The sequence below is a fragment of the Eumetopias jubatus genome, unplaced genomic scaffold (assembly GCF_037043125.1).
Source record: "Eumetopias jubatus isolate StellerSeaLion01/CBP00866 unplaced genomic scaffold, mEumJub1_p1.0 scaffold_14, whole genome shotgun sequence".
Classification (NCBI taxonomy): domain Eukaryota; kingdom Metazoa; phylum Chordata; class Mammalia; order Carnivora; family Otariidae; genus Eumetopias; species Eumetopias jubatus.
In genome coordinates, this window is record NW_028274820.1 from 27,843,287 (window position 1) to 27,855,822 (window position 12,536).

At 36.8% G+C, this 12,536-nt stretch overlaps 1 protein-coding gene across 6 annotated transcripts in view; it reads right to left on the reverse strand.

The window, feature by feature from the left end:
• Positions 1-1,573: 1,573 nt before the first annotated feature.
• Positions 1,574-12,536, reverse strand: part of CACNA2D1 (calcium voltage-gated channel auxiliary subunit alpha2delta 1) — a 474,147-nt gene continuing 463,184 nt past the window's right edge. For all 6 annotated transcript variants that reach the window (XM_028118805.2, XM_028118819.2, XM_028118796.2 and 3 more), the window contains one exon: positions 1,574-1,690. In XM_028118805.2, the coding sequence (XP_027974606.2) occupies positions 1,574-1,690 (117 nt within the window). The remainder of the gene's footprint in view (positions 1,691-12,536) is intronic.

A 12,536-nucleotide genomic window follows, 5' to 3' on the forward strand; every position in this document is an offset into this window, starting at 1 on the left:
TTCAAACACTGTTGACTCCTGCAAATTATTTTTAAAAGCATAAATAATAATCTAGCATATTAGTCTATAATGAAATATCCCATTTACTACACTAATCATTTTCACCAATGAGGCTGTATAAAAACAATTCTGATTATTCACAATCAAGTGTTCATGTGCATACATACAGATTCAAGGTTTCCTATTTGTTCAGATTATTATAAAACCCTCATCAAACTGCATGGAAATTTTGGTCAAGTGATCATATACCCTTTACAATGGAGGGAGAAAAGCAGCAGCAGCAGAAACGTCTGGAGTGTATGTGCTACTATTCAAACGAACAAAGAGGAAACCTAGTGTGAATCTTCATCGAGAACGTATATGGACTCTTCAAAAAATAAATGTGTCAAATCTGATTTATGTACTTACAATATCTGTACATAGGTTTTCAGGCAAAAGCACGAGTCTGTATAAAATCCGTTAGCCCATTTCACCATTTACCTACGCCAGTCATTCGGCATTGACATTGCACAGTATATTCAGAGTAATTAAACGACATTTTTAAGGGTGACTTAGGTGCATTACACTGCAAGGTTCAGAGTCTTACATAACAATAATGTCACTCGGTTAACTTTTCAAAGGACTATACTCTACAGTAAGAGAAAAACAAACCGAAAGTTAAAATAGCGGCAGCATCATGCAAAATACCCTTGGTAACCAAAGTTCATTTATCACAAGAAAAAACGTTTTCCCCTCCCCCCCAACAAGCTTCTCTTAAGAGCATTTTGAAATATCTGGCTAGCACTACATAACTTTACTGTGAACAAAAAGAAACATTACATCGAAGCACTGATTCAGGGCTTACATTTATGAGGAAACATGTCAGATGTTCAAATTGCATCTTCAAGCACCTTTAGTTTAATAGTTTCTTAGTTATTGTTTTCAAACACCGATTCATTACCCCAGCAAAACTTAATTGGTCGTCATTTGTGTTCCTATTTTGGCAGAGAAGCCATTCTTCATAAGGCATTTTATTTATGGCAAATTTCTTTCCATAGAAAGTTAGCCATTATTTCTATTTCAACAGATTACATCAATCTCTTTCTCTCTATTTTGTTTTTCAATAATAACTACTCAAAGCAGGAAATAATTTTTAACAGAAGAATACATGAAGGCAAAAATAACTCATTTTTTTTTCCTCTAGAGATTTTCTTGGTAAAAGAACAAGAATTGCAGCAAGTCAAAATTCCAGGTCAAGGTCAAGACAATTTGTATGATTCATAAACAGTGTGGGGAGCCCTTTTACATATAATCACCAACAACGCAAACAACAAACTCCAATTTTCCAATAGAGCATGTATAGAATTTTGCTTTGATGTTATACATAGATGATGCAGCATTCACACAAGTTTAAGGATCTGAGACCCTGACATGCAGCCAGTGGGGGCCATATGCGTCTGCGCCTTAGATTTAGCCATGGTATGGTCCCAGCTAATGTTCAGCTCATTCCACAGTTGACCCTATCTTAACGCAACTGAGGCCTCATGTTTTGGCAGGGTCTGGAGTTTAATTACGCAGATTGAGTTTTAGAAGGTCATAATTGGCAGTGTCTGCTGCCAGATAAAAGCCAAAGTAGTACAAACTGGACTCCGATGATGGACCACAGGGAGGGATTCAATCCAGAAACACCACCACAGTCGGTATAATCCTCCTGTTGGTAAGAAAAGGAGAAAGAAAAATCCTGAAGAAATACTTAGTAAGCCATCTTTCAGAGCACCCATGTTTAGTCCACTTCTGAACTCACCTGATAAAATGCTTTTAATTGGAATCCAAATAAATTACATTACCCTAGATTTTAGAGTTCAGCAATTTTGAATAAAGCGATTTCCCTAGTACCATTTCAAGAATGCTTTAAATTTTGAGTTGCAGATTCTGATGGTTAAGGAAGAAAACACTTGAATAATAAATGCTGTTTTGACTAATATACCAGTTGCTGAATAAAAAAACTTTCACAGTACCAGATATTCCTACATATTTATAGAAATAAGGAGTAAATGTAAAATTTACTGTACGTTTTATAATTCCCAAGAATTATGCTCAATAAGGCAAAGTTTGGTACTGGTAAAATCAATGTGAGAAATGATCTCTCTTTTCCATATCCTTTATATCTAGTCAAAGGTGAACACACCACGCTGCACATGTAGCATCTGGACCTTCACCAAAAGTAAAAGAAAGAATAATGTATTTGAATCATACATGAAAAGTCACTCTAAAAACATATTCAAAATAAAAAGCTAAGCAATTAGAGACATTTGTTTGATATACGGAACCATGAAATATAAGCAACTGATATACCTATTTGGACCCTCCATTGTCTCATGGTAGCTCATTAAGTTCCTTTAAATGCAAAATTATCCTTTATCTTTTATTCCTAGGTTCTGTGTTTTGTAACATTTTCTACAACCTTTGATTTCTTTCAATTACTGAATTTCATTAAAGATGTTTCGGAAAATAAGTAGATGTAGATATGAGGCTTTTTAAAATATTCACTATGCCAAGGTTCATCGTCCAATAATCAAAATAATAAGTTATGTAAGTAAATAAAATGTTCAGAATGATTTTCCAAAGACTCTGAGCTTGCAGAGAAGAGAACGTTGGCTTGTTTTCCTCACCAGGGTTTAATACAGTGCCTGCCACCCAGTAAATAAATAAAATTTCTTTCTTGAGCTGCATTTTTGAGGCAGAGCACTTCTGTTAAAGAGAAGTCTGAAAGAAACAAAAGAATCTATTAAGAAAAAGTTTATTTTTCAAAAGCTAGTTCCTAAATCTAAAGAGTAGCATCAAATGATGATCCATTCTTGGTCCTCATCTTATTTTACTTTTCAGGAGCATTTGGTAATGTACAACATTCTCCCCTTAAAATATCTTCCCATTTATATTTGCCCAACACATCTGGTTTCCTCCAAACTTGTTTTGGGTTCATCTTACTCACTTTAGCTCAACCTGCTTCTCTTCTTGCTCTCTACATGATAGACTTCCAGAAGTTACTTCTCTCTTTTTATTTATACTTTCTAATCTAATCTAGTCCTATAGCTTTCAATTCCATTTATTTGTTAATAACTCATAATTTTATCCTATTTAATATGAAATGATTTTTGCTTGTGTTCTTTCATTTTGCTTTAAAAATTCTAACTTTTAGTTTTAATAGACAAAATTGTAAGATATTTAAAGTATATATTTAGGTGATTTGATACACATTGTGAAAGGTTACCCCACCCACAATAATTAACATGTTCATTATCCACATATTTATCATTTTCCCCCCCATTGGTGAGGATATTTAAGTTTTACTCTCTTGGCAGATTTCAGTTCTACAGTATAATCAAATATAATCAGATTTTATTAGATCCCCAGACTACTCATACTATAGCTGAAAGTTTGTATCCTTTTGCCACCCTCTCCCTACCTCTCCGCTAGCTACTGACAGCTCCTTTTCTGCTCTTGGCTTCTTTGAGTTTGATTCCTTTTAAAAATAGAATCCACATATAAGTGATGTCATGCACTATTTGTCTTCGTCTTGCTTGTTTCATGTAGCATAATGCCCTCAAGGTCCAACACTGTTGTCAAAAATGGCTGGGAGTCTTTCTATCTATCTACATACCACTTCTTCTTTAACCATTCCTCTGTTGACGGACACTTAGGTTGTTTCTATATTTTGGCTATTGAAAAAAATGCTACAATGAACATAGGGGTGCATATATCTTTTCTAGTGTTTTCATTTTCTTCAAATGAATACCTACAATTGCCAATTCATACAGTAGTTGTATTTTTAATTTTTGAGGAACCCCCATACCAGTTTTTCATAGTGGTTGTACCAATTAACATTTCCACCATTAACACAAGAGGATTCCCTTTCTCCCGATCCTTGCCAGCAATGGTTATCTCTTGTCTTTTTGATAATAGCTATTCTACAAGGTGTGAAGTGATATCTCCTTGAAGTTTTGATGTGCATGTCTCTGTTAAGTGATGTTGAACCTCCTTCATGTAGAGACATACCTTGGATATACTGCAGGTTCAGTTCCAGTTGCAGATAATTCAATAAAGGGAATATCTCAATAAAGCAGGTCAAAATAATGTTTTGGTTTCCCAGTGCATATAAGAGTTACGTTTATACTATACTGTTGTCTCTTAAGTGTATAATAGCATTATGTCTAAAAAAGTATATAATTTAAAAAATACTGTAGTGATAACAAATGCTAGCCATCATCTGGGTTTTCAGTGAGTCTTTTTTTTTTTCTTTTTTTTCTTGTTTGAGGGTCTGGCCTCGATTGTTGATGGCTGCTGACTGGTCAGGGTGGTGGTTGCTGCAGATAGGGTGGCCGTGGCCATCTCTTAAAGTAAGACGACAATGAGTTTGCTACATTGACTGACTCTCAGAACAATCTGTCAATCCTCTCAAACCCTGTCACTGCTTGATCGACTAAGTTTAGGTAATATCTTAACTCCTCTGTTGTCATTTCAACAATATCCGCAGCTTCTTCATCAGGAGTAGATTCTATCTCCAGAAACCACTTTCTTTGCTCTTCCAGAAGAAGCAACTCTTCATCCATTCAAGTTTTGTTGTGAGATTGCAGTGAGTCAGTCACATCTTCAGGCTCCACTTGTAATTCTAGTTCTCCTGCCATTTCTACCCCATCTGCAGTTACTTCCTCTACTGCAGTTTTGAACCCCTCACAGTTATTCATGATGGTTGGAATCAACCAGGTGTAGTCTCCATAAGCAGTCACATTTTGAAAGGAATTTCTGCCCCCCTCAGTAGTAGGTCTCAACAGTAGGCTTCAAATGTTCACTAAACCATGTTGTAATGTGCTGTCATCCAAGCTTTGTTGTTCCATTGATAGAGCACAGGCAGAGTAGACTGAAAATCCCTGGGATTTTCAGAATGGTCAATGAGCATTGACTTCAACTTAAAGTCACCAGCTCATTAGCCCCAAACAAGAGAGATAGTCTATCCTTTGAAGATGGGTAGTGACTTCTCATCTCTAGCTATGAAAGAACTAGATGACACCTTTTTGCATTGCAAAAAGGTGTCATCTAGTTCTTTCATAGCTAGAGATGATTCATTGATGAATCATAGCTGATTCATTGAAAACCTGCTGCAACCCTGTTTGTTTCCTACAGTTAAGAGGTTGCTGGAGGGGAGGTGGGTGGAGGGATAAGGTAACGGGGTGATGGGCATTAAGGAGGGCACGTGATATAATGAGCACCAGTTATTATATGCACCTGATGAATCACTTAACTCTACCTCTGAAACTAGTAATATAATGATATGGTAATTAATGGAAATTAAAAAATTAAAAAAAGAAACCTGTAGCCTAGTGTAGCCACTGTCATGGGTTACCTCAGTAGATCTGGATAACTTGCTGCTTTACCTTATACTGTTATGTTCTGCAGCTGGCTTCTTTGCTTTGATCTCATGAACTAACCTCTGCTAGCTTCAAACTTTTCTTTTGCAGCTTCCTCACCTCTCTCAGCTTTCATAGAAATGGAGAGAATTAGGGCCTTGCTGTGGATTAGGCTTTGGCTTAGGCAATGTTGTGGCTGGTTTGATCTCCTATCCAGACCACTAAAACTTTTTCCATGTCAGCTATAAGGCTGTTTGACTTTCTTATCATTTGTGTACTCACTGGAATAGCACTTTTAATTTCCTTCAAGACTTCCCCTTTGCATTCACACCTTGACCAAATGTTTGGTGCAAGGGGCCTAGCTTTCAGCCTATGCTGGCCTTTGAAATGCCTTCCTCACTAAGCTTAATCATGTCTACCTTTTGATTTAAGGTGAGAGACATGTGACTCTGCCTTTCACTTGAACACTTAGAGGCCATTGCAGGGTTATTTAATGGCCTAATTTCAATTATCATTTCATCTCAGAGAATAGGAAGGCCCAAGGAGAGAAAAAGGGATGGGGAAATGGCTGGTCTGTAGAGCATTCAGAACACACAAATTAAGTTTGTTGTCTTAGATGGGTGTTTTATGGTGCCCCAAAGCACTTACAATGGTAATATAAAAGATCACAGATCACCTTAACAAATACAATTATAGCGAAAAAGTTTGAAGCATTGTGAAAACTACCAAAATGTGACAGAAAGACAAAAGTGAGCAAATGCTGTTGAAAAAAAATGACACAAGTACAATTGCTTAATTCAGGGTTGCCACAAACCTTCAATTTGAAAAAAACAAAAAAACAAAAAACTGCAGTATCTGTAAAGTGCAATAAAGCAAAGTATGGTAAAACAAGGCATGCCTCTACCTGTTGGCCACCTAGATGGCTTTGGAAAAATTCTATTCAGATCTTCTGTCCATTGATTAATCAGATTTCTTTTGATAATGAGTTGTAGGATTCCTCTGTATATTTGGGATACTGGCCCCTTATCACAACATGAATTGCAAATAATTCCTCCCATTTCATGGATTGCCTTTCAATTGGTCTCCCTTGCTGTCAGAAGCTTTTAACTTTGATGTAGTCCCATGTTTATTTTTGCCTTTGGTGTAAAATTAAAAAAAAAAATCATTGCCAAAACTAATGTCAATGAGTTTACTTCCTAGGTTTTCTTCTGGGAGTTTTACTGTTTCAGGTCTTAAGCTCAAGTAGTTAACCCATTTTCAGTTGGTTTTTGTGTATGGTGTAAGATAGTGGTCCAGTTTTATTCTCTTGGGTGTGGCCGTTCCCAGTAGTATGTATCAAAGAGACCGTCCTTTCCCCATGGTATGTTCTTGGCTCCTTTGTCATAAATGAATTGAACATATATACATGGGTTTACTTCTGGGCTATTTTGTTCTATTGATCCGTGTGTCTTTTTGTGTGTGTGTGTGTGCCAGTACCGCTATTTGATTACTGTATTTATATAATATAGTTAGAAATCAAGAAAGTGTGATGGCTCCAGCTTTGTTCCTGTTTCTCAAGACTGCTATGGCTATTAGGGTTTTGTGGTTTCATACATATTTTAGAATTCTTTGTTATATTTCAGTAAAAATGTCACTGAATTTTTGATACAAATTGCAGTGAAACTGTAGATTGCTTTGGATGGTATGAACATTTTAACAATACTTCTAATTCATGAGCACTGAATTATCTTCCTATTGTGTCTTCAATTTTATGTTATAGTTTTTAGTGTACACATCTTCTTCCTCCTTGGTTAAATTTATTCCTAGACATCCTTGTCTCGTTCATGGTATTAGTTGCGGGCCTTTATTGTGTTGAGATATATAACTTTTATATCAAATTTGTTAAGAGTTTTTATCAAAATGGATGTTAAATTTTGCAAGTGCTGTCTCTGCATTTATTGAGATCATATGATTTTTATCCTTCACCTTGTTCAGAGGGTGTATCACATTGGTTGATTTGTCAAAGTTGAACTGTCCTTGCATCCTTGTGATAAATCCCACTTGATCATGGAATATGGTCTTGGATTGTTGAATTCAGTTTGCTAACATTTTGTTGAGGTCTTTTTTACATCTAGGTTCCTCAAAGAAATTGGCTTGGAATTTTCTAATCTTGTGGAGTCCTTGTCTGGTTTTGATAGTATGGTAAGGCTGGCTTTGTAAAATGAATTTGAAAGTGTTCCCTCTGTTATTTTTTGGAAGAGTTTGAGAGCGACTGGTATTCTTCTTTGAATGTTTGGTAGAATTCACCAGTGAAGCTGTCTGGTTCTGGGCTTTTGATCGTTGGGAGGTTTTTGAGAGCTGATTCAGTTGCCTTACTAGTAACTGGTATGTTCAAATTTCCTATTTCTTTATGAATCATTCTGGATAGGCTACATGTTTTTAGGAATTCATCAATTTCTTCTAGATTTTCCAATTTCTGCTATGTAATTTTTATAGTAGTCTCTTAGGATACTTTATATTTCTGTGGTATCAATTTTGATGTCTCTTCTTTCTAGTTTTTTTATTTTAAACCTCTTTTTTTGTAAGTCTATCTGAAGTTTTGTCCGTTTTATCTTCTCAAAAAACCAGCTCTTAGTTCCACTGATCTTTTCTATTGTCTTTTTAGTTTCTATTTCATTTGTTTCTGTCATGATCTTTGTTATTTCCTGCCTTCTAGCATTGGTCTTAGTTTGCTCTTAATCCTTGTATAAATCTATTTGAGATCATTCTGTCTTCTTAATATAGGTGTTTATCCCTGTAAACTTTCTTCTTAGAACTACTTTGCTACTTCCCAGTTTTGGTTCAGTGTATTTCCATCTTCATTTGTCTCTAATTTGTCTTTAATACATAATATATTTTTATATTATAATTTGTCTTTTGCTTTTTTCTTTGACCCTTGGTTGTTCAGTGGCATATTATTTAATCTCCACATATTTGGTGAATTATCCAGTTTTCTTCATATAGTTGATGTCTAGTTTCATACAACTGTGGTCAGAAAAGATGCTTGATATGACTTCAACCTTCTCAAATTTACTAAGGCTTCTTCAGTGTCTTTAACATATGTTCTATCCTGGAGGATGTTCCATGTGCACTTCAGAAGAAAGTGTAATCTGCTTTTGGATAGAATGTTCTGTAAATGTCACTTAGCTCCATCTGGTCTAATGTGTCATTTAACTCCACTGTTTCCTTGTTCATTTTCTGTCTGGATGATCTATCCATTGATGAAAGTGGGGAACTGAAATACCCTACCAGTATTAATACTGTTATATTGCTGCCTACTTCTCCTATTAGGTCTGTTACTATCTGTTGTATCTATTTCAGTGCCTCTGTGTCAGGTGCAGAAATATTTAAAAGTGTTATATCCACTTTTGATTGAACCCTTTATCAATATATAATGATTATCTCTTATTATAGTTTTTGTCTTGAAGTCTATTGTGTCCAAGTATAGCTACCCCAGCTTTCTTTTGATTTCCATTTGCATGGAATGTATTTTTCCATCCATTCACTTTCACATACATTAAGGTATATGTCCTTAAAGCTGAAATGTGTGGTTTTGATTTGTATTTGCCTGATGACTGTCGATGTTGAACATCTCTTCATGTAGCTATCAGCCATTTTGATGTCTTCTTGGAAAACATGTCTATTTAGTTTTTCTGCCCAAATTTTAGTTGTTTTTTTTCAAAGATTTTATTCATTCATGAGAGACACAGAGAAAGAGAGAGGCAGAGGGAGAAGCAGGCTCCCCAAGGAGCAGAGAGCCCGATGTAGGACTTGATCCCAGGACCTCAGGATCATGACCTGAGCCGAAGGCAGACGCTCAACCATCTGAGCCACCCAGGCCCCTTTAGTTGATTTTTTAAACTTTTATGAGTTCTTTATATATTTTTGATATTAACTCCTTATCCTATATATATTGCTTGTGCACCGCCCCCCCATTCTGTAGGTTGCCTTTTCATTTAGTTGTTTCTTTGGCTGTGCAGAAGCATTCAAAGCTGTCACAGTCCCATTTGTTGATTTCTGCTTGTGTTGTTTATGCTTTTGGTGTTGTATCCAAAAATCCTTGCCAGGACCAATGTCAAGAAACTTCTTCCTACTTTATCTTCTAGGAATTTTATAATATCACATATTAAAGTCTGTGATCCATTCTGAGTTAATTTTTATGTGTAATATAAGAGTCCAGTCCCATTGCCTGCATGTGTTTTTTTTTTTTTTTTTTTTTTACCAGGACCATTTGCTGAATACCATCCTTCCCCCAACGTGTGTGCTTGGCTATCTTACTGAGTATTAGTTGACCCGTATATATTTGGGGTTTCCTTCTGGGCTGTCTTCTGTTCCATTAGTCTATGTGTCTATTTTTGTGCCAGTACCATATTGTTTTGATTACTGTAGCTTTGTAGTATAGTCTAAAATAAAAAACCTGGTATCTGCAGTGTTCTCTTTTCCCCCAGGATTATGATGAAATTTTGGGTCTTTTGTGGGTCCATACAAATTTTAGAATTGTTTTTTCCTATTTCTATAAAGAATGCTGTTGGTATTTTGGGGAATACACTGAATCCATAGATGGCAGTGGGTGGTATGGATATTTTAATATTCTCCAAATCCATAAACACAGGATGTCTATGTTTGTCTTCTTTCTTTCAGCAAAGTCTTATAGTGTTCATTGTACCGCTCTTTTACTTCCTTGAAGTTATTTCCAAATACTTTGTTTTTGATGCTATGGTGAATTGGGATAGTTTTCTTTTTCAGATGTTTTATTATTAATGTATAGAAATGCACCTGACTTCTGATTTTATATCCTATAAAATTACTGAATTCTCCTCAGACCTCCACACTGATTGCTCTCTGCCACCCCTCCTCTTTGATGATGTCTTTTGGTGTAGTCTTTGGGATTTTCTGTATACAGAACCATATCATCTGTTAAGTACTGGCAGTTTTATTTCTTCCTTTCCTATGTGGATCCCTGTTGTTTCTTTGTGTTGCGTAAAATTCTAGCTAGGACTTTCAGTACTATGTTGAGTAAGAGCAGTGAGCATGGACTGTCTTGTCTCAACTGTGAGACATTTTCCTCCAGTGAGTATAATATTAGCTGTGGGTTTGTCAGGGATGGGTTTGTCAAGGATGTTCCTCTATGCCTGTCCTGACCAAGGCTCTTACCATGAAATGATGTCATTTTTTATCAAAAGCTCTTTTTCAGGTATCCTGGTCATTTATATATTACATTCAGCACTGTGACTTTTTTGTAGTTTAATGTGTTCTCTGTATCGAAGTTCTAAGTTCATGCATTTTTCTCCTGACTTTGGTAAACATCTTTAAAACCATTTTCAACTCCTTAAGGTGTGTTAGTGGAGTTTTATCTATCTTGTTTTGTTTAGAACATATTTTCCTGGACTCTGTGTTGGTTTCTATGCATTAGATAAAACAGCTACCTTTCCCAATCTTGATTTGGCTCCCAGTAGTTGAAGGTGGGCTGATATATCTGTCAGTGCCCCAGTGGGAGTGATATTATATAGCACCTAGATGCAGGCTGATTAGAGCCTAGACCCCGCCCGAGGCAGCAGTTTTTAAGGTATGCAAATAGACCTCTCCCTTTTAGGGTATGACTGACAAAAGAGCATTTTTGTCTGCTTTCTCTGCACTGGGGGAATACACCGTTAAGAACTGTTGATTTGCCATTGTCATGTGGTACCTGACAACACCAGCCCTACCAGCCACCATAGCCCAGTGATATGGTGTATCACTTTGGGGGTGTTCTTTGGGCAGTAGGGCATTTCTGTCTGGTCCATCTTCTCTGAGTGCTGGGAGGAGAGCCACGGTTAAGTACGCATTACCCTGATGAGAACTGTTTGTTTCTTGGGTGCGATGGGTCTCATGGACATAAGCCCTATTAGACTTTCAGAGAGAGCTGGGGTGGGGGGAGACTGTACCTTGAATGGAAGTCTTAACAGAGTGCTAGACGTTCAGACCAAACCCTTCATTCCTCAGGGAAAAGCTCGGAGTTACAAATTTCCTCCTGATTTTTACGTAGCTATGTCAGAGAGGGGGATTATGGAGATAGTGTGTCTTAGCCTTTCCTACCTGTTTTGATGTGGCTATTTTCTGGATCATTCAGTTTCTCAGTGTCTTTCAGAGGGAATTGCTTTGTTTATGGGATAAAGTGAGTTCGGGGCTTCCTATTTCACCAGCTTGGACCAAACCCAGAATAACTCACACTTTTATGTCTTCAGACCTGAATTCTCCTCTGACCTCCACACTGATCTCTGCCACCTCTCCTCCTTAATGTCTCAGAAAGGTCTCAAACTTGCCCAAAGATAGTACTTATCTGAAAGACACTTCTAGTAGAAATAGATCAGGGTAAAGTCAACAAGTCATCTGTGATTGCTCCTTTTTTACACTTTTTTCAAATGTAATTCATCAGCATGTATTCTTGACCTGAGCTTCAAAATACATCCCCAAACTTACCACTTCTCACGATCTCATGTCTAATTCACCATCACTCCCTCAAAAGCTGCCTCCCTTGTCTCATTGCTTCTACTCTTGCTCTTTTACAATCTTTTTACCAAAAAGCAATCCCCTCAGAACCATACATCAAGTTTTCTTTTTATCTCTTAGAACAAAACCCAATTTCTTAGCAAGGCCTCGGGAGCCTGGCTACCTCTCCATCTTCCTCTACTCCTCTCCCCTCCCCCACAACTTCCTCTGCTTCAGTAACACTGTCTGTCTCTGCAGTGGGTCATGGTGCGTACTATCTCTGGGACTTTGTACTTGATCCTCTTTGTTCAAATTAGGGTAACAAGATAAAAGAATGCTCAGCTACATTTGAATTCGAGTAAAAACATTTTCGAGCATAAACATATCTCAAATACCTCATACCCAGAAGAATGGTCTAATTCACAGGTGTACAGTAAGCACTAATTTGATGGGATGGACAATTAGCACACAGATAAGACCCATTAACATCTTAATGATATATTTTGTCAAAGAAATTTCCTATTAAGGTAAAGAAAAACACTATCTCTGGCTCTGATTCCATTGTGTTAAATTTTTTTGCTTAGTCGCATTTCCTGTGTGTGATGAGGTCTGTTTGAGTCTGGGAGGGGGAGGTTTATATGAGTTGATTCACACTAAAAGGTCTGT